General features: G+C 44.7%; 1 protein-coding gene across 1 annotated transcript; it reads left to right on the top strand.

Annotated features, from left to right (window-relative positions):
• The first annotated feature begins 236 nt into the window (after positions 1–236).
• Positions 237–23,046, top strand: LOC102691602 (tetratricopeptide repeat protein 39A). The gene is made up of 18 exons (XM_015349045.2): positions 237–679; positions 4,324–4,428; positions 10,843–10,974; positions 12,198–12,274; positions 12,470–12,537; positions 13,166–13,230; positions 14,383–14,482; positions 15,152–15,217; positions 15,874–15,982; positions 16,562–16,629; positions 16,858–16,917; positions 17,153–17,314; positions 17,806–17,897; positions 18,371–18,491; positions 19,078–19,189; positions 19,796–19,910; positions 20,790–20,906; positions 21,142–23,046. Exons 1-18 carry the CDS (start codon positions 645–647, stop codon positions 21,245–21,247), a joined length of 1,710 nt encoding a protein of 569 aa, XP_015204531.1. The 5' UTR covers positions 237–644; the 3' UTR covers positions 21,248–23,046.
• The last annotated feature ends 41 nt before the right edge of the window (positions 23,047–23,087 follow it).

Here is a 23,087-nt window from a genome sequence, read left to right as displayed (position 1 = left end):
CGGCATGACGTTCACACTGCCCAGAAAGGCTATAACTAATGACCAAAAGTATGGGGGAATGCTTTATCAATTAGTTAGCGGGAGGGGAGCAGAGTTTACATCTTGGTCTGGTTTAGGCCGTAGAAGGACACCGGAAAGTTATGCATTACATCAATTCTGTCGTCTGGAGTTGTGATGACAAACGGAATTTATTTTATTTTTGAGTTTTACAAGAGCAGTTTTTGCGAAATTAGCTGGGTTTGACGAGTCCTCGTCCTTAACGGGTTGTACAACTGGCTATAACGACATGGGAAGCGCGATGGACTTTTTCCATACAGGTGAGGAAGCTCACGGGGGGGTGTGTGTACCCGCTCGTGAGCGGTTGCTAAGGTGGAGCCATTACGCTCTGTGTCCCTACGCGCTGCAGGAAGTTGGATTTGCTGGCTGTGCTGCGGTTTGTTCGGATTCCACAAGTTTAGTTTTCTGTTTTCTCTTCTGAGATGTTTGATGGACGGTCCTGAAGGATTAATAGCCTGACGGAGGTTTTAACAGTTTCCTCGGTGTTGCCAGCTGCCCCATTCCTGTCGTCCGACTTTTGTTGACGCGTTTTCGTTTCCAGAAACAAAAGTCGTCATCCCGGGACGCCTGTGACCAGCTCAGTGAAAATGTCCCTCGACGGGAAAGAACCACCTGTCAACGAGTAAGTACAACATCTGTCAAGGTCGGGAGTTAGAAACAGCCCTGTGTTTTCTATAGTCAGAGCGGCTGAGACAACAGTTAACAGTTCAGTTTTGGGCTGAAATAAATGTATGTTTGTCTGCGTCTAATGTCAAAAGCGCCTTTTCCAAATATAATTGTTGGTAAATCCCTAAATGTCGAAACAGACATTTGTGATTGCGAGTCTGTCATGTACAAGCTGGAAATAGTTTTGAATAGGCCGACGAATAGTAAGACATTGGTCTTGGTATCGGTGTGAAATATTCTATCTTGTCAAAAACATAAGATGTGTTCTAATCGAGAGAAGGCTATTCGCCCATTTAGTCCACTCTCGTTGTTTTCAGTTAATTGTTGGATCCCAGGATCTAATGTCATTTTGTGAAAGAAGCCAGGCTTGAGCAGCTTGTTGCACACCCCCACAGCCTTTTGTGTACAGAGGTGCCTCTTGTTTTAAATGCACTTCCATGTCCTTTCCACTCATGTCCTCTAGTCCAAGTTGCACTCTGAAGAAGTCCTCTGGGTTACCTTTGTCAATGCCTTTCTGGATTTTGAATATTTGAAACAGAACCCATTGTTGTCTTTGTCTGTTCAAGAAAAGCTTGAATAGTTTTATCCCTTCAGCGTAGGACATTCCTTCGAGCCCCAGAATGCACCTGATTGCTCTCCTGCAGACTGATTCCAGAGCAGCCTGTATTCTTACATTTTGTTTGCCTTTTAAAAATGCTAACCCACAGTGTCTACAAGATGCACATGATCTGTTGACATAGACACCCAAGTCGTTTTCACAAGTTGCCTCTCACTTTAACGGTTTCACATTTTATATATTTATATTTTTATATGTTTGTCTTTTTGCTACCTGCTTGTCCAGCTGATAATTGGTAAAATACCTTAAAGCCCCGGAGATTTGTGTATCCTTGTTCTAGACTGTGTAACACTTCTGTCTGTTCTATGCTCATATTTATATTAATATTAAAATATTTATATTTAATAGCTAGCTTTATCTTTCAATCTGCAAGAGGCATTGTGTCTGTTAACTTCCTTGGTAAACACTTGACTGAAATCGTGATTTAATACTTCACTTTGGTCCTCGATGTGTGATCGTCAGTGATAGCTCGCCCCAGAAATTGTTTCTGTGTTAAAAAGGCAAACCAAAGAGTGGAGAGAGCAGATCAGTGCAGGGACTCACACCCCAGGATGTATGTGTGTGAGCATCTTTTCTGCAGAAACCTGGTAGTCCAGGTGGCATTCTAGAAACCGGGCAACTCTTCTCTTTCGGCAACAGTACGACACTGTTCTGCTCTCCAGCTCTGACGAGTCGGTTGGTAAGACCTTTGCTCAATGCGCTGTTTCTCATGCAACCCTTCACATGTGCTGTGAGAGGATTCTCTGGAATTTAACCTAATTGGAACTGGAATCAAAACAAGATGAAGACTAGCCTGTGTGTTCTCCTGTAGCCGCATACTACGATGAAGAAAAGTTACTAGGAGGGATTAATGATATCATAGGCCAGAACCATTTCAGCAGCTTCCTGATGTTTCCTGAAGAGTTTCAGCCAGCTGTGGTCCCAGAGCCCCGCTCATCTGCTGACCTCTCTACTTAACTGAGTGTTTTGTTTTTGCCTCTTTAAAAGTTGGAGATTTTTAGGGGCTTGGTGAAATCTGTTAGTTAAAAGAAGGCACCCTTCCAGCATGTTAAAGGCATGAAAATACTTAAAGAATTAATAATTGACCAGTCCTGGGCCTGGTGACCCATACGCCTCTGGGTTTTCATTCCATCCCATCTTAGATAACTGAAGCCCCGCTTGGTGTAAGAAGTTGCTTCATTGGAAAATTTGCGTTTGGTTACTTGTCACAAGTTTAGGATTTTATTCCACTTACAAAATACAGCAGTTAAAGCTCCCAACGCATTTAAGAGCCGGGAACAGGGAGTTCGCATTAATCGTATTATGAAGTCAATGAAGGGTTTGATTGTGTTAGGGAGAGATCAGCTGGAATAAAAGCCCACAGGTGGGCTGGTCACCAGGACCCAGATCAGGAGCCAGTGTAACAGGCCCTTCCTCCATTTTCGGCCATGTGAACAAAAGGAGGTTGAATTCACAGGTGAAAGAAAAGTTCCTACGCTCCATCTCTCACCCCCCTCACCATGAAAAACAAGAATAACTTTGTGTCATTCCTTTAAATGTAAAATACCTTTGGGCTTGGTGGCAGGCTTGATGGGTTGAGGAAGCAGCCCTGCTGCTAGCTATAACCGAACTGTGGCTCTGTGCTTGCAGCTTTTTCTCTCTCCAAAGAAAATAAAGGTGTCTTGTTCGAAATGCTGATTTTATCATGGGAAGAGCGAGAGGGAGAGGAAGTGAGTGGCCACATGCATTGATGTCCCTGTACTGTTTTAGGATCAGGTCTCCCGTTGTGCGGCCGCTTGTGCTGGGTCTGGACACTGTGACTTTAACAGCTGATCACTCGCTATGCAGCGTGTGTCTCGGCGCTGGGGAATTCCAGCTTCTGTCTGCAGTTTCTCAGCAGGGAACGGCCCCACTAGCTGCCTGCTACACCTTGAGGGATTTCGTCTCCTGGAGCCGTTGGTGTTGTGCCTGATCTCTCTACCTTTTCTTGGTGTGGGCAGTAAAGAGCTCGGCTGCGATCTGCTGACCCCTTCCTGCCGAGCTCCTCCTGAAGTGCCGTTCTCTGTGTGTTCATAGTCAAATGGGCTTCTGCTCTTCTCTGCAACAGGCCCAGCACTGGTAGTTCTCTTACCGGAGCAGCACTGCAGATAACAGCTGGCTGAACAGAGAGCTCTTTCTAAGGTTGCAAGCCACAGTATCATTATAATTCTCATGTGTAAACTCCCCCTCATGAGACACTCGCAGGAATCAGGAATTCAGAATGAACAAGCCCGGTTCTTGAGTAGGGAATATACCGTAGGTGGTTGCGTATGCACAGACAAATGTTTGACCTGATCATGATGAAGGCAGAAGGGTAGACCTGCTGGTAGGCTGTCCACATTCTAGAGCCTCCAGCTCAATGCAGACCTCCGCAGGCAAGAGCTGTTCATGCCTTTGGAGAGGGCGACAGGTAACTCAATAAACCAGAAACAGAAACACGAAAGGAGAGAAGGCTGTTGACTGTGTTGGAGAGTGTCGGAATGAAGAGAAATCTCGACAGTTTGGGGAAGTTTCGCTGTGGCTCAGCTATACTGTAAAAGAGTGTGCAGAGCTGAGTTTGCCACAGAGGACTTTTTCAGTGAGCTTTTCCTGCTCAGCGTTAGTGAAAGTGAGCAAAGTGCACAGAACTTTCTTTTTCCTGGTACTCTGCGGGGCCTTGCAGGAGCTGACTTGTAAGCTCTGCTGTCTTAGCAGGCCACTAACAGCCTTGCTCTGGCCTCTCCTCTTGCCTTCCGTGCTTTCCTTTAGGGGTTTCCAAATCCTGATGTTTTCAGGTGATACACAGGTTCCCTGCCATCGAACGCTCAGGGATCAGCTGTTGAAGATCTGAGCTCCTTGTGCTCCACAGTTTCTCCCTCCAAAAACAGCTTGCTTAAAACGGCTCCTCGGCTGCTGTGGCCCTGTTGCAGCTGTTTGCAGTGTGTGTATCCTGCTGACGCCCGGCTTGTGCTCTTCTCTCCCCACAGCTCTCCTCCGATCAGCCTGCAGACCGCTCTGGAGGAGTGCATGGAGGCCCTGGATCTGTTCCTGAACAACAAGTTCACGGAGAGCCTGGACAAGTTGCGGCCACGGTGAGCAGCAAAGCAAAGCCTGACGAATAGCCCCGCCTCCCACCAAGAGGCGGAGTCAACTTTTCCTACTCTGGCCACACCCCCTCTCTCCTCCCCTGCCCTCCTGTCCCCCCGACTGGCAATCTGGCCCTGCTCTTCCTTGAGTCTACACGTGGGGTCCACTTCTCTCCCCACTCATGGGAGCGGGTTCGATTCCTGGAGGTCACTACATGGGTAGGCAGAGCTCAGGTGTTTGCACTGCAGTTGCAGTTTAACCAGAGAAAGAGAACAATTTTGAGTCTGATGGTTTGCTTTGTCCTGGGAATTTTCATATAAATGATTCTAATAATTAATAATAAATTATTCTAATAATTAGCCTTTCCTAGCTGCACTGTGGACATAGAAATACTGTAACATCATACTATGGGTATACAAAATGCTTTTTCTGTGTCACTGTCATAGTACACACTTACAGTTTAAGCTTAACAGTTCTGAATATTTAACTGAAGACCTTACTTTGAATAACTTTGTAAAAACTACCGTGCTGTGTAAGAAAGAAAGCATAAAACATTTGTAGATCTATCACACACGAAATATGAACTTTATTATGTGTGATCCTGAATCTTTCACTGCCTCACTTGACTCAGGACAGTGCAAGTTGGTTGCTGACAACTGATTTATGATCTGAAATGGTGTTTGATCTGAGGTCATGAACTCACAGGTCACGGGAGGTGCTTTTGGCAGGTCAAAGGTATCCCGGCCAGTTCAGTTCAGTCTTTCCCAGGCCTGTCCATGCACGTCCATCTGAGAGTTGCAGTTTAGTCCCTGTTTTCCAGGTTGGACCACAACCATAGTGACAACTTAGGCCTAGTGCTGACATAGTTGATGCTCTGCTAGCGAGTGCATCCGTGGTAGCACTTACATTACAACCCTTACATTGTGTAGCCGTCTACATTGTGTACTGTACCCTTATGTTTCTCTGTATCTGAGATGGCATGGGGTCATTATATTTGCTGTTGCTGGAATTGACTAGCTGTCAGTTTAGTATTCTGCTCAGTGATTATAATCACCCTATAAACTGGTGATGATAAATGATTTCCTTTCCCAATCATCTTCAGCTTTCAGGGACACAAGCGAATCCAGCTGCTTGGCACTGTGGTACACTTCAGGTTTTAAAAGGTTTGGGCTCTTCTGTGCAAAATAGAAAGGTGTTACCTGTAACTGTCTTAAGGTTCTTGTGTCTGGCCATGTTGAAAATAAGGTTGCAAAGTTGAAATATTACTCTATGTTGTTGCCTGTGTTGACAGCTGAAACTCTCTTTATGACTCATCCTCAAGCTCGCCAACAATACTGATGGCCACGAGGGATGAATATTGCATTGCTTCCTCTGTCTTGGAGTACTTTTGAAGAGTAATAATTCTGAAGTAATTATTCCTGCAAGGTTGTGAGTTCAGATCCCAGGTGGAGCTTCACTGTTGTATCCTGAAGCAAAGTGTTTCATTCCGAGCTCTCCATTGAGAAGCTCATCTATTTAAATAGGTGCAACTGTAAGTGTCACTTTGCATGAAAGCATCAGATAAACAAATGAATAAAAATAAGTGGGATTTTATTTTACTTTTACATATTATTATAAAAGTGGATAAATGCTAGAATGAGGATATTGGTTATTTTTGTTGTAATAAAGTATTTACTAGAGATGACCTTTGTCCCACATTTGTAATACACACCTTCAGGGGTCATTATGCACGTGATGTTGGACTGCTCTAGAAAACTTCAGTAGCACTTTTATTTTTACTTGTGAAACAATTATATGTCACAAACTAAGTATGAACTGGTTTGTTATGCGTGTTTTAATATTGTATTGATGTCCTAAATGAAACAAACTACAGCCATGACTGTGTCGTCCAGTGTAGATTTATAGGCCGTCTTGTGCAGATTAGGTTGTAGGATTAGGACTGGTTTTGCTGCTTTGACAAGTTGGATCTGAGCCCTTAGGGTGTTCCAATAGCTTACCAGATAAGCAGAGCCACATGAAATGATTATATAATTATTCAGGATCAATTAGCTGGAGAGGAGCCGGAGTGACGCAGCAGGGATCTGTGCCAATAAATCGGGACTTCATGAGGAGAAGGAGAGAGGAGGTGTTTGACCTGGTTTTAGAGTGGATGGAGGCTCACGCTGGTTTTCTGTTTTTTCAGGTTTCATTTCTTGGTCTTAGTAGTTTTCAAACCTCTTAATATTTTAAACAGTCACATTAACTTGATTTGTATGGCTACTGAACAACAGCAGAAAGTCAAAACATAGGCAGACTCCCAATCACTTATGAGACAAACCGTTTTGTGCAAAATATCTTTACAGTCTAGTATAGTGCATGGAAAATGGGAAAAACTTACAAAATGCATTAGCATTACAATTTCTTTTTCCTTGGAAAAGGAATATCTCTTTGCAAGGCACCTGTGTGGTTAATTTGATCTCACAGGATCTTTTGCCCGATTGCAACGCTGGAAGCATTTGTTTGGAGCAGAGCTGATGAAAGGTTGAATCCACATCCCGGGCGCAGCCTGCCTTTCCGCTGTCCTGCTGCACAGTCGCCCAGGTGTTTGCCTGGTTAATTGTTGGTGTCAGGGAGTGAGGTGGGGTGGCAGGTCTCGAGGGAAGGTGTCTCCGGCACCAGGATGCAGAGTGTTTGCTCAGGGTGCCGGCCAGCGGCACAGATTAGCTCTCTGCTTACTCTGCGCAGAGCAGGAGGCAAACATGGGAGGATTAGCGACAGTGCCCTTCTTCGTGAGCTCGGCAGCCCTTTGCCCTGGCAGGCTGGAAGCCCCATGCGTGTCCTGTTTACATCATCGCCTCTCTGAACCAGGCAGCTCCCTACCTCGAACGGGTGGTGCTCATTCCCGGCACAGATTAGCTCTCTGCTTACTCTGCGCGGAGCAGGAGGCAAACATGGGTGGATTAGCGACAGTGCCCTTCTTCGTAAGCTCGGCAGCCCTTTGCCCTGGCAGGCTGGAAGCCCCATGCGTGTCCTGTTTACATCATCGCCTCTCTGAACCAGGCAGCTCCCTACCTCGAACGGGTGGTGCTCATTCCCGGCCCGGGAAAATTATTCCATTCAATAATTTCCTAGCCATTTAATCCAATTCAGGGTCCTGGGGGAGCCGGAGCCTATCCCAGCAAGCAATGGGTGTAAGGCGGGTACCCCCCTGTATGGGCTGCCAGTCCATCACAGGGCCCACGTGGACAGGGGCGTGCACAGTTTTCCCAGAAGCCAGTAAACCAGTATGTGTTTGGACTGTGGGGGGGAACCCATGTAACCAGTGAGATAACATGCGAACTCCATGCAGATAGCGACCCAAAGCTCTACAGGTCAGCAGTGCTAACGACTGAGCTGCTGTTCTGCCTGACAAGTGATTACTGTACCTGGTTAAATCGTAAGCCAAAGGTTCGAACGCGAGCAGATCTGAGGAGCAGATCTGGTTTGTTAGCAATTAAAAACCTACTAATAACTACTGTACCTCTCACTCCCAAAATCCGTGTGTAATGGATATTTTATAGTAAATTTCATCCAATATTTCAAGTTCTCTGTGAATTAGGTTAATGATAAAATAGCAGAGCATGGGACACTACAGTGTGGATATATCTGATTTGATATTTAATGAAACTCTGAAGTTTCTTCACAAAGAAACAGATCACTATTAATAATGTCACAAGATTAGCCTGTTCTAGTTTTCTTCCTTTTTATTTTTGTCTAGTTACACGATCCTTCCAGTTATTGTTTTTTCAGTTTTGAGTAGGGAAAGCTTTTGTTTTTTTGTTCTCACTAGTTAAAGGACAGATCATTAACCAGTTTGTGTCCACAGAATATAATATGACTGTATAGTACATTATGTGTCTGAAAGTTTGTGATGTAAACCTAATAGATTCAGTCTGAAGTGCATAGTCGGAGGCAAACAATGGGAGAGGCCGTTTGTGTCGCTCCTTCACAGCTGATGGGTCCTGGGTTTGATTCTGCACTGGTCCTCTTTCTGTATGGAGTTTGCATGTTCTCCCCTGTCTCAGTGGGTTTTCTGCATATTCTTTTGCCTTCTCCAGCTTCCAAAAACATGCTTCCTAAATTAATTAGTGGCTCTCAATTAGTCCTGGATCTGCTGTGCCTTATGTCCCGATTCGGATATGGTCCTACCTTCTGTCCTATGCATTCGGGATAGGCTTCAGGCTGCTGTAACTCTTGCCAGGAACGAGTGGGTTCTAAAGAACAAGGCTTGAATTTGTCAGTTTAAGCAAATCATTAGTTCAGTTAGAACTGGAGGTGTGGCCTCCCCCCGATCTAAACTATATTGTTAGGGCAGAGGTGAGCAATCCAGGTTGTGGAAGGCTGGTATGTCTGCAGGCTTCCAACTCAGCACTTAACAAGTTCAACCTTGGCCATGCTGGGAAAAGCTTATCACTGGCTTAATGAGACCTAGTTCTTAAGGCACTGGTGTCGGGAAGAGACCTAGAAAACCTGCAGACACACCAGCCCTCCACAACCAGGATCGTCCACACCTGTACTAGCTCCTGTACTGCTCCACACATGTACCAGGATGAATAAGAGCCCAGTAGACTTTAAGGTATCACTGACTGATAAACGATTATGTGTCCATATATTTTCCAGTAACGCTGCTTACACCTGCCTCTGCAAATTCTGCATTTCAGAAAGAATTCAAATAATTCAGACTTTTTTAGGGTGTTCCATTTGATTAAGCAGGCTAAAAAATTCAGTATATTTTTTGCTATGCGATGTATGGATATAATTTGTAAATAGTTTTATTCATATCACACTGGATGGCAAGAACATGGACGTCACCTGAGGCAGTCCAACACCCCAGAAAGTGATTAGAAAACGTGTAGGCGCTTTTGGACACATGGAAACTATGACAAGAGTTGTATCCACATTAGAGACACCAAACACCACCCTGTTTTCTCAGCAGTAAGTCAGTTCAGGTTTAGTTGTGCTCTTAGTGACATCACAGCCCAGCAGGTTTTTGTTGGCAGCATGTCAAGAAGTACTGTGGCTCATTTCATATATGTGCTAATCATACCTTTGAAACATGGTATTATTCCGTGATAAAAAGAGAAGGATATATAGTGTTTCCTGTTTTCCTGTCCATACCTGCTAACGTGTCCTTGTTCATCAGCAGGGCCAGATGCAGATGCTCCTGGAGGAAACTGGTATTTATGTCTTGGTACAGAAATGTAGGATAGCCTTCGCAAAAACAGACTAAGCGCAGAATATAGGCTGTATGGACGCGGCAGATCCGGTTGTTTGTCCTTGTTAATCACGCAGGGCCTGACACAGATGTGCACGCAAACAGGTGGTATTTATACTGTGGGTTGTGAATGTGGAGCTGGGGAGGGGGTGGAATAGGGCAGTTTCGCCTTTTTGTTTTCTAAGATGGGTGTGTGCTACTTCTAACATTACATTAGCAAGCAAGCACAGTCGTCTCTGAAGCTATGTGACAGACCTGGACCTGGTTATCTGTGTAAGAAGGTGACAGATGGCTGGACATCTTGACCTGTGACGCGTTGGTTAAATAAAAATGAATAGGCACGACCAAATGGGGAAAAGTTCCAGAAATTCGAAACCTTTTGCAATACAGTTCCAACACACATGCACGACACAATTTCCTGTTGTTGAACTGAACTGACAGGCTGACCCAACAACCTTTTTGGTTGTGTTGGGCCTGGAAGCTGCCCATGGCATAACAGACAGGTTGGCTGGGTGCCAGACAGTTGGGCAGTGCAAGGAAGCCAGCAGTTTAGTCGTTGCAGCTCTTTCCAACAAACACAACTCACAGAGCAGCATGCCACAACCTAAGAAAAGTAAATAATGAGAAGAAGCTATTTGGCCCATTTTTTCCACACCCATTGGCTGTTATTAATAATAGCTATTATACATTAACACAAACCACACAAACCAAAGGACACAAATGAAAACCATGTGCCAGTGCATTTAAAGGCACAAACAGGAGGCATTTCTTTACCCAAAGGGATGTGGGAGTGTGGAACAAGCTACCCAGGCTTGGTGATGAAGCCCATACTGTGGTTCCTTTCAAGAAACAGCTAGATGGGATCTTTTCGTTAATTGACTACCAGCAACCTAACAGGCTTGATGGCCTGAGTGACTTCTCATTTGTAACCTTTCTTATTTGCTTGACTGATGTTTTTATCTGACACAACATACCAATTTCAGGGCACATGGCATTTGGGAATTTTCCTGGAGCAATCTGAATGAAGAACCTTGCACAAGGCTATCACAGTGGCTTCCCAACTGGAGAACCCACAACGGTCCCGTTATGAGTCCAGAGCCCCAAGTACTACTGCATGTCTATATATAGAACTTGCCCACACTGTTTCCACCCCTGCAGTGTGACCCATGTGGCCTGTCGTCTGCAGGTTTAAAGAGAGCATGTACCACGCCCTCATCTACGCCACCATTCTGGAAATGCAGGCCATGATGACCTTCGAGCACGAGGACATCGTCAACGCTGGCAGCACCATGAAGAGCGCGCAGGAGGTGTGCCAGAGGTATGGGTAATCAACAAATGGCCGCAGTCTTACTACGCTAACCATGAGGGAATGGATACGGCTTCCCATTGCACAGTCTGATAGATTTCAGGTTTTTGAGAGCTGCCGGCTCTCATTCAAAATGCAGTGATGTACTAGAGCAGCAACACCTTTGCATGCACACATGCAAATGTACCCAAAATAAGGCAACAAGCATGAAGGGCCTGAGTGCTGGATAGAACCTACTACTTGTGAACCCCGAAGTGACTCTCAACTATTTCATACAGGGGGAGTCTTATTTGTTTACTTGGTAGCCTCACACCTCCAAGATAATAAAAAAAAGTCTCATTTAAATATCCTATTTTTTCTGTGTAAGATTTGGTGTTTTCTTTTTTTTCAGGATAAAGTTGTTTAGTTTGGTCGAAAATAAAACAACGAACATTGCCCCAGAGTGCATGGCAGCAAACAGTGCAGTCAGTCAGCCAATGTCTGGGTCCCACCAGCCAATCAGGGCCTGTGTCTGGGACCCACACGGCCAACTGGGGCCTGTGTCTGGAACCCACATGGCCAACTGGAGCCTGTGTCTGGGGGTCACACGGCCAACTGGGGCCTGTGTCTGGGGGCCACACGGCCAATCAGGCAGTTAGCCAATACATTGCTGAGAATCACTTTCTTATCTTTTGCAATGTCATCAGACTACAGTAGTAATGAGTGGCGGAGAGTTAGTTTGATTATAAAATTATGATGGAAAAGCCTCAGAAATCAAATTAAGATGCAGTGAATTTTAAAATAACAGTGGAACAACCTTCAGGATTTTAATGAATGGTTAAAAGGTTTTTTTCTTGGGGTTTTATTGAATTTCCAGCTGAGCCCTTCTAAATTTTCTGACCCCTATTTTCTCAGGCAGATAAGTAAATTTACATGCAAACTCGTTCTCTCAGTTCAAATGGAGGGATTTGAATGTATTTGCATCCCAGCTCAGCAGCGTCTGATTCCAGCAGCGCACCTGTTACAGTGGGCCCTTTGAGGAGTGCAGCGTTGACAAAGCTCCTAATGCAGATACAGTTTGCAACACTTCATGCTAATCGTAGGCTTTGCGAGTGGGCGATAGGAAGTGCTGGAGCCGTAAGTTTCAGAAATGGGAAAAGGCCTTTGCATGTGGAAATCAATGCTACAGGCATTGCAGACTCAACAATGCAAAAGACAACAGAAATGCAGAGTAATATTTTGCATCCCCTCCCCAGGTTTCGGAAGAAGTCCACTGTAGTTGGCTCCATTACAGGTCTCGTCAACAAGTCGTCTGGTGATGCCTTTACGGAAGGTGAGTGTGTTTGGGGTTGCAGAACAGGAAGCATCAGTGAGATGCAGACGTCTAAGCCACCACCACAAGTGTGTATGTGCCCGGTCCCTTTTGTGCCTGGTGTTTTGTCCCAGTTGTAATGTATTTGAGTCTGTAAAAAGAACAGCATGGACATGAAGCTTTTAAAAGCTGTGCCTTCTGTGTATGTGTTTCCAGAGGAGATCCATGCTGAGGCTTGTTACGCAGAGTGTTTGCTTCAGAGAGCTGCGCTAACCTTCTTACAGGTAAGGCCAATCACTTCAATTATGCAATACTGGGATTTGACTCCACTTCAGGTTTTATGAACATCAGACTGGTTTTAATGCCTATAACGGAGGTTTTGAGTAGCTTTGCATATACACATGAAACACAATTCTAACTTGCTGTGCTTCTTCATAAGTCGTTATTAGACACTGATGTTTGGGAAAACCTGGAAAGTATGAAAGCTATACAAAGTATGGGGCTCCCAGTGAGCAGAACTGTGGATGGCTCAGACAAGTATACGTTCTGGGGGATTGTGTGCATAGTCCTCAGCTGCTCTCCAACCTTATTCCCATGTTGCTGCAAGCAAGGGTCACAGTGGAGAAATGAGGTTTATTATAAACTGGTGACTCCTGATTAGATGTGGGAATAAAATGAATAACAATTAGCACTAGTAACATTAGTATTGTTTAAAAAGGTTAATTAACAGAGAGTATCTGTTGGTATCTGTAATGGCAATGTATCTTTACCTCACTTCAGAGAGGAGTTTGCACTTGCTTTGTGCTGACTACAACATAAACCTTTGAAGTGAAGCATCACTAAAATGGGTGCTGTACTGAAGCAGGCCAACACAGGAAAGAAGAAATCAGTTTGTATTTTGTTTCTTCAAAGGATGAGAACATGGTGAGTTTTATCAAAGGAGGAATGAAGGTGCGCAACAGCTACATGATATACAGGTAAGTGTGCAGTGACATTGGCTTCTTGTTGTACCCATTAGTCATTAACCTTCATCTATTTTCTAATGGCTTTTTCCAGTACAGGGTTGAGGGAAGCCAGAACCTGTCCCAGCAAGCAAAAAGTGCAAGGCAGGATAGACCCTGGATAAACCACTTGTCCACTAGAGGGCAGACAGACACACACAGTACACACACACTCACCCCTGGGCCAGTCTATCTAGAAGCCAGTTTACCTACCAGTATATCTTCAGACTATGAGAGGAAACTGGAGCACCCAGAGCAAACTCACATGAACATGGAGAGAGCATACAAACTCCATGCAGATGACACCCCAGGTCTGGAATTGAACCCAGGGCCTCAGTCCTGCGAGGCAGCAGTACTAACCACTGCATCACTGTGCCGCCTTATTGATAGAGCAACCTGTAAAGTGACTGTGCATCTTCACTTTACTGTAAGTGCAGTAAGTCTGAAGATTACATCTCTCCAAATGTTTCTTGCTTGATTGTCTACTGTGTTTGAACTGCTGTTGTGATCTTGAGCTGCAGGGTGGCTTATAAGAGTAGTTATTTGATCCAGTGTGATATTAGACAGACTGTGACCAATACAGATCGTTTTCAGTAGTGGCCCTGAAACCCTTATTGCGTTTACCATATTTCTGTTCAAAGCAGGTGATGCTTTTAAAACTAGGAAACTAGGAAAATGAGTTGACGGAGTTGTCTGTTACCTCCCAGCTCCTTTAACTCGAGAGTTAAATTGTTTTAAGTTGTCCAATGAGTGCCCAGTGGCTTTGAACCACTACAACAAATTAATACATCATAGCAGCCTTTGATATACAAAATATTTGCATAATGACATTGCTCACTACTTTTGAAGGAAGCGGCAGTCAGAATCAATCAGATACTAAATTTATTCAGACTTTCTTCCTTTGATAAGCAAAGATTAATTTTTAAAGAAAATGTATTTTCTTAAGATAATAATTTTTACTAAACTGACAAAAAGGCTGCTCTGACCCAGCAGCAGGACCAGCTATTACATTTGCAGGAAACAAAGGTGATGAAATCACGCAAAATTGTTTATATCCAGTTTAAACTGGACAAAAGTGATCATACGGTCTTCTTATTGTATAATAATCATATTTCCTTCTCCCCCCAGGGAGCTCCATAGCTTCATCCAGGCAAACAATTTCCCCAAAGGACCCAACCACATCCATTTGGAAGGAGGAGTTTCACTGGGGATCGGTGCCTTCAACTTGGTATGTCTGTCAGGTCACCTGATTCTAATCATGTGACTTGGTTTTCAAGATGCAGATCTGTTCCTGTTACAAGATTAAGTAATCCCTTCGGAAGTTGGACAGAGTCAAATTGTTCTGCGGTGTGGAATTCACCTTTGTTCAGGGGAGGTCCTGTATTGGTCAGGGCTGCTGAAGTCTGGAAGTACCTGAAAATGCTGCAGTCTTTGTGGTCCGGAATCCAGAAGAGTTAGGGTGACATTCTAGTGCAGTGACAGAAAAGGAAAGAACCTAAGAAAGGCCAAGTGGCCTTCTCCCATCTGTTACCTATCTAGCCTGTTCGGTAAAAATAATAAGCTTGTGATTAACCAGAAACATCAGTGAATGACAAATTCTCATCTACAACAACAACCTTGATTTACCTATTTAGACAGGAGGTAACTGCTGAAGTAATTTTGAATGGAGCATCACTTAATAACAACAACTGTACAACAGTTGAACCCATTGCCACAGGGCTGCCTCTAGAGTGCTTCTGGCTGTTTGCAAGCAGTTTGCAGGCTGGCAAAAAATGATCCAGGCTCCAGGGGTGATGGTTTGAACACTGCATCACATGCTGTGGAAAATACTGTGTTTGTTCATATCTGACTGTTTTGTTATCCTTGTCCTTTACCATGTTATTTCTGCCTCCCACAGACGCTCTCTCTCTTTCCTGCTCGGATTCTGAAACTCCTGGAATTCGCTGGGTTCTCTGGGGACAAGGTAGTGACTTTGGGCTGGCTGGCACAACTGGGATGTCTTTACTGCTGAAGCACAATCCAGATGCCACATGTCACTTGACGTTTTTAAAATTTGGAGGTGTATTCAAACAAAGGATTGTCAGCTTCAAAACCTGAGTCACATCTCAAGTAAAATATCATTTTAATCATCGCAGCAGCAAGATGTTCCTTACAATCAGCTTAAGTGTGCTTATGGGCCTAAAGGAATGTCTTGCCCTGATGGCTGATAGAAATAAGTATATTTACTTAAATAAATGTTTGGTGTTGGATATGGACTTTTTATTGGCAGGGACCCTGTGGATTGTTTTAACTCTGCTAGTAAGTGAAGTTACCGCCAGTGAACAGGATGTTTGTCTGGTGAAGCAGGGCCCCAAGCTGTCAGAATGTGAGCTAACCACAGAAGAGTCATGCACAGTGCTCCCCAGAGTCTATTGTAGAGAAATGTTGCAGATTTAAAAAGAAAATACTTCAATCTGTAAAAGAAGATCAAATGTTGCCCCATCCAAGCCTCAAAGCCTCTGACTGGGAAAGGGAGAGAGGTCCTGCAGGGGACGGGCTGGGGCAGGAACGCAGTCCTTGAGCAAGACGGCCCGGGGACAGAAACGGAGTGTGGGTCTGACTCGCGGTGTCTCTCCGCAGGAATACGGCCTCACCCAGCTGCAGGAGGGAGCCACCTCTCTGAACCTGCGCTCCATGCTGTGCGCCTTGCTGCTGCTCTGCTACTACACCTTCCTCACCTTCATACTCGGTAACCTGTCGCCTCTCGGAAGTGCTTCCTCTGCTGCTCAGCCATCGAAGGCCGGTTGGGACCCGCAGTCCAGGCATGCCTGGTTACAGCCCAGGCCGTGTCGTACCTGAGCGTGACGGGCACAGCTGGTTGGGTGCCGCGGGTCAGCGTGGCGTTAGTCTGCCACGGGCCTCTGGCAGTGCAGTGGCGAATCCTGGGAGACTGCAGGCTTGAGAGGCATGCACACGGCAAATGGGTTTGACGAGTGGGCGTGTCTGCAGGCGTCATTCCTAAAGTCAAGTCCTAAACAGTTGCCGATTCCTGATTGAAGTGGCTGGGCGTGAAAATTAGCAAACAAAACAGGCTACCGGTGATTCCTACTAAAATAAACCCTTTTGGGGTGGGGAGGGGTATTTTGTTTGCTTAGGGAGCGGGTGAGAGTGTAGTTTGGTTTGTGCTTCTTTTCCTGGAGGGAAGACGCTGCAACAGCACATTAGTCTTTGTGTAACTTTAGGTGAACGCGGGAGGATGGTGTGTACGTGATAGGGCTGTTTCGACATTATGTGTGAAATCTGTGTTTTCTTTCTGTCCTTAATGTAGGTACAGGGGAGGGTGAGGTAGCTGATGCTGAGAAGCTGCTGAAACCTTTCCTGCTTCGGTACCCACGGGTAAGTCAGAAGAACAAGTCTGTTATACACAAATTCACATGAGTTCAGAAAAGTACAGAAAAGGCTAATTTTTCTAGTATTCTTATGGCTCCGATAAGGACTACATTAGCCCTTTCTCTCATGATGTTCTGTTCACACCACTACTGATTTTTTCTTAGGGAGCTGTGATCATTAAGGTTCTTTATAAAGCACTAACTCCCATCTTGTGTCTCTTTCTACGTGTCTCAGGGTGCCATCTTCCTGTTCTTCGCAGGCCGGACTGAGGAGATCAAGGGGAACATAGATGAGGTGAGTCTTGGGGCCCTGAGGGACGGGTTTTCTGAACGCACACTCTATTCTGCCGTTCAGGTGTGGGCGGGTCTTTTTTATGTATGGGAGATGGGGATATCTAAGTCAAAATTAAAAAAAAGTAACACTTGCTTTAATTTTGAATTCCGATTACTGACTTCTGATTCAGAACTGTCTGGCAGTGAAGTGTTTTCTCATTCATCCTGACCCGAGGGGTCTGTGTCTGTGTCGCCAGGCAGTGGAGCTGTTTGAGGAGGGCTGCAAGGCCCAGCAGGCTTGGAAGCAGTTCCACCACATGTGCTACTGGGAGCTGATGTGGTGCCACACCTACAAGAGGGTGTGGAAGATGGCCTACTTCTTTGCCGACCTGCTGAGCAAGGAGAGCCGCTGGTCAAAGGTGAGATTTCTTACTGTGGCTTGTAGAGTTAATGTCAGCACAAGAACCACAATGCTCCTGGGTGACTTGAGGAGTAAAGGCATAGGACTGAAATACAAGGGTGTGTTGAACTTACTTTGCAATTTGTCCCCGATTACTAATTCCACCCATAAAGTGAAAAAAGAGGATGCTGTTCAGGATCAGACCGGATGTTGCGTTTGAAGGACGTTTCTTTCAACAAACAGCTGGATGAGATTTTTGGATACATTATCTACTAAAAAAAGACTAGATGGGCCAAATTGCCACCTCTGGGTTGTAGCCTTTCTGATGTTTCCTGATGCTTCGAATTAATTCATTCATTCTGCACACTTCAATTCGAAGTGTGCAGGTTCAGCACACTTCAAAGAAAATGCAATCTGCTTTACTAAAAGGGACCCAGCATCTCTCTGAGCAGGGCTCAGCCTCCCAGTGTGTGCTGGCAGGTTGGAACTGACTCCACTGTGTCTTTGCAGGCCATGTATGTATACATGAAAGCTGCCTACCTCAGCATGCTGCCCCGGGATGAAGCCAGGCCCTTTGGGGACAATGAAGTGGAGCTCTTCAGGTAGAAAGACTGCAGACTTTCCCGTCCACTTACAGGACTGAATTAACTGTATAGACTGTGCCACATTGAGATATACTGAACACTACCGCTGCACACTGTGCCACATTGAGATATACTGAACACTACCACTTCACGCTGTGCCACATTAAGATATACTGAACACTACACCTACACGCTGCCACATCGAGATATACTGAACATGACTCCTGCACACTGTGCCACTCTTGAGATACTGAACTCTACACCAACACACTGTCACATTGAGATATATTGGACTATTTTAGTATAGCAAATTAAATTGGTTTTGTTTTGGTGTTTTTTGTGTCTAGTTTTCTGGGGAATCCATGATGCTTCTCCTTGAGTATTTTCACCTCTGCTTTAAGTAACCTAGAAATATGTGTGTCTGTCCAGTGGTTCCAAGGAACCAGAACTTGAGACGTCTTGGTCTCTGTCTGTCCCTGACTATATCTCAGACAGGTGCCCTCATTCAAGCAGAAGATTGCAGGCAAGTCCCCCCCCACAGAGAAGTTCGCCATCCGCAAGGCAAGACGCTACAAGGCCAGCAACCCCGTACGGCTGCCCGTGCCTGTGTTGGTAAGACTGAGATACCCTTAGGGTGAAAAGAGCCAAAACAATGAACACAACAGCCCTCATATTGCAGATAATTAGTTATGTGATCCTTAGAAATGATCGTCACTGAAACAGAGTCAAGTCTATTACTTTTGACAGCTTTGGGTGGTGTCTTCTAGTGTTCATGTTTGTGTAAAATTGCTGCATCATTAAGCCCATTGTTCAATGGTAGCTGAGATATGAATACAGTATAGCCAACAGATGCATCAATGCCCATGTTCAGAAAACATTTAAATATATACAAACATTTCAGGGGAAGTATTTGTAGATGTCACCAGCAGCTCTTTGAATTGGGAACATTCAAATTTAAGGCCAAAATCCAGCAGGATTCCTAGTTCTCTTTTAATTTATCAATATCTTGAGAGGGGATGTCAAATAGGGCTTAATACTTCACAGAGATGGCAGAAATTGCAAAAAGTTAAAGACACCTTCCCTTCAAAACCTGCTGGATTTTGGCTGTAAGACAAAGTTTAGTGATCATTATATAACTGAAAGTATGTAGGGTGTACGGTGTCAGTACAGGTACTATTCTGTGCTTTTTGTCCTACAGGAGATGATGTACATGTGGAACGGCTTCACCATGATCAGGAAACGTCCGGAGCTGACAGCAGGGATGATGGAGACTCTCCTGGAAGCAGAGCGCACTCTTCAGGAGGCACCAGGTACAGGCACTTCCCAGGCTTCATCATACACCAATCCCAGCATGCTCAGGCCTTAGCATACACCAGGCCCCAGGATACACCAATGCCAGCATGCTCAGGACTCAGCATGCAAAAATGTCAGCTTGCTTAGGCCTCAGTATCCACAAATCTCAGTGAGTGTACTGAATGCCAGCAGGCCAGTATTAGAAAATAAAATTGAAATAAAATGGCACATTGTTTTATTAGAGAACATTTGACTTTCCTTGCTGTGGGGTCATCAGCATAATGTTCATATGTTACATGTTGCATTTTGTACTTGAATCTAAAAGAATCCTTGTGATATTACCCTGTCTCTCTTTCTCCGTCCAGGTGTTATTCATTAAACTATTTTATGACCATGCTTGGCTACATTTTATAATTATTCTGGGAGGACAGCAACTCTGTACACTTCCAGTGTAGTTCAAAAGCATGACTGAGATTTGACTGAATGCTGATATAAAAGGCTCTGACAGGTCCAAATATTTTTTTTGGGGGAAGCAAAAAATGTCAACACAAGCCTTCATTAACATACTGTGCCAAGCAGGAAATAGTTCATGACCAAGGCCCTCTGTCTCTCTCTGTGTCCAGTGAACGAGTACACGGTGGACGACAGGTCTGTGATCCTGTTGTTGAAGGGACTGTGCCTGAAGAACCAGGGCCATACGGAGGCAGCGGAGGAATGCTTTTCTCAGGTCTGCAAGAGGTAATCCTGCTCCTCCTGGGCTCTGGGTGACTGCCACCCTTCCGGCACCCACCGTATCAGTGCAGACCAGGGCTGTGCAACCTGACCAGCCTTGTAATCTGCTGCCCTGCGGTACTTTTAACACAACCGGTACCTTAACTGCTGCCTCCAGCCATCTATCCATCCTGGGAAGGACACTGATTGGCATGGGTCACGACAAACCAACACCTCTCGTGTAAGCATGATGTGCAACTGGGTCTGCATCCTAGAAGACCTGGTTGTCCATCACAGCACACACATGTGCACACCACTCACAGCACACAGCACGCAGTACATACCATTCATAGCGCACACACATGTATCGCACACAGCCCATTAATCAACCTTGCTGGCATGTCTCTGGAACATGGAAAGACAGTGGAGCCCACACAAGTACTGAGTTAGGCTCTCCAGTCCAGAATCGAATGTCTCCAAGAGCTGTGATGCATCAGCACTAAATGCCATGTCTCCACGCTGCTCAATCGCTGTAGCAATCTTATTACTATGAAGCAACAGGGGGAATTAGATAAGTAAAACTGTCCAGGTAAAATCAAGTTGTAGATTCGTTCTTAATCTAAACTGTTGATCTACACCCTTGACTAAGATCTTTTACTAGATCTGATACCTAATCTGAAAAATTGTTTATTACCTGCTAGTATTTTTCTAAAAACAGTATCATAACTTTGGTCTCCATTTCTTTACATTTAAATGTGATTTTGCAGTACCATTTTTAATCTTTTATAATATGCATGCTAGTATGTGTGTTTATACAACATTAAAGAATTGCATCTCCAAAACGAGAAGGAATACAGAGACAGAGAATTTTGTCTCATATAACATCTGTCTTCCATGTTCCTGCAGTGAGAAGAAGATCAGATATGACCATTACTTGGTTCCCAATGCCATGCTGGAGCTCAGCTTGCTGTATATTGACGTAGGCCGCAAGGAGGGAGCTATCAAACTGCTGCACCGTGCCAAGTGAGTCTCCCCCTGCTGGACACATTTGGATTTACAACTTGCCACCTGCAATGCTCCTGTTCAGTTATTCATTAATAATAACATTTAAGTGGATTTTTTTATCCTGTTTTTCTTTTGAAACTAATAGTACCATCCCAGATGAGCTATTTGTTTTTCTAATTTTGTGAGGCCACTTTGCAAATCTCCAATGCCCATCCTTATTTTTTGATCATTTTGTTCTGTGGCTCTTGTGCAGAAACAACTACAAGGAGTATTCCATGGAATCCCGGACGCAGTTCAGGATTCACGCTGCTCTCTCCAAATTAAAAGCCAACGATGTGGATGAGGTCACTGAGCTCTGATGGACAGAAGTGGCTCCCTGACCAGAGATACAGCAGACCAGATACCCAAGGAGAGCCTGGTTAACCTCTTTTAGGGGGTGGGAGCTGCCTTAAGAGTCTTTTGATTGGTCAGCAAATGAAAGGCCTGCCTGCAAGTGACAGCTCTCCACACCTCACCTCACACCTCAGCCCTGTGTTTCACAGGCTCTTTCCTCTTCCTTAGTGATTTACTCTGACAGATCTTCCTTATTGTCTGTTGCACATTTATGCTTCTCATGTTTACAGTTTGTATCACTGGCATTGTACAGTGTGGAAAACCTGTATGATATCCTTAGAATGGAGCACAGAGGTGGCAAGGATGGTAGAATTTAGGGTGGATAGTTAGTTCAGGTGGGTAGCTGCGTCAGGATGCGTAGGCCTGAAAGGTTTATTCCATGCTGAAAAGAGCATCAAAGAAAACACAATGTTTCGGCATGGAATAAACCTATTACTTGTTCCTTTAGTGTGGATAGTCTTCATTCATTGAGCACCTTCTTGCAGGTCTCCTGTCTCATTTCTACATCGCTTGATGGCACCATTTCTTCAGGTTGCACAGGTTCTGGTTTTAAGAACAGAGCTTGGACTCATGTGCACTGAGCTCTTGTTTGCTTGGCCGAGTTGGGTCAGTAGTCCTTCCAGTCTCGGCTCCAGACTTGAGATATGCCGATATGGATTCTGTTCCCAACAGCTGTAACAGGAGATTGATTCACCTGAATTCCCAACTGCAGAGCCTCCTTTTCCTACAGGCTAGTGGAGGAAAAAATGTTTGCTCTCCCTGCAGAACGTGCCAAGAGCCTGACTTTTTAAAAGTTTTTGCAGTGTTTACATGTTTCATGTTTCATGTTTTTGGGGTGGCTCAGAGCTCTGGGTCTTCTGCAGCTTATGTCACACTATATTATATTCTGTGGGTAGCACCTGTATCTGGGGCATGTGATAGGCAAATGCTTTCTGTTTTAGTGATGAATTGAACAGCGTTTGCTTGTAAACCCAACGTATTACAAGTCTGGCTCGCATAAACAGTTTTTCTGCATGTCAGGTAGTCTGCATGTCAGGTGCTGTTTAGTAACTCAAAGAGCATCATGATCATTCTGGCTTGTATTCAGTTTAGATTCAACGTTTTGTTGTGCCAGCTCTGGATTACAGTTTGGAATGCATGTCCAAGGACAGATGGAATAAAAACCAAAGCCCTTGTGCCCATCCTTGTGTTGGCGGATGGGGGTGTTATCAAAGCCAAGAAGCCAAGGAAATACGACAGAGAGTTTGGAGTGTTAAGCAAAAACACCACCTCAGTGCTAAATTACCATGAGTGAAAGAGTGGGTGTGGGATCCTGGGGCTGGAAAGGTAAACGTGTTCAACGCCATTAACTGTGGTGTCGCAGCTGACACAACTGACGAGCCCGAGCGCTCGGCTGAGATCTTTCACTGTGCAGGTCGGACGTTCCCACCCGAACAAGATCCTGCGCGTACCGCTTGGCTCCCAGTGCTGTGCAGCAGTGAGAGCCTGGGACTTGGAGCGGCAGCAAGACCCCTCCAAATCAGTGCTTCGTGTAGCCAGACCCGGGGCTGTGATCAGACTCCAGCGTTTACACTGTTTTTTTTAAAGAACTCTGTATCAATAGAAGTGATTTACAACAAAGTGAAGATAAATTGCGTTAATTAAAATGCTAATATTTAAACCGTAAAATATCCTGTATATATTTTGTGTTTTAAAAGATCTTTCTTTTTTTACACCAAAAACATTGCTATTACTCTTAAAGTCAATTAAATTTAAATTTGTGGCATTTGGCTTTTTTTTATGGCACTTAAATAAAGGGTGAAGCCT

This window comes from Lepisosteus oculatus, chromosome 11 (genome assembly GCF_040954835.1).
Source record: "Lepisosteus oculatus isolate fLepOcu1 chromosome 11, fLepOcu1.hap2, whole genome shotgun sequence".
Taxonomy (NCBI): Eukaryota; Metazoa; Chordata; class Actinopteri; order Semionotiformes; family Lepisosteidae; genus Lepisosteus; species Lepisosteus oculatus.
This window is presented reverse-complemented; position numbering and strand designations above follow the sequence as displayed.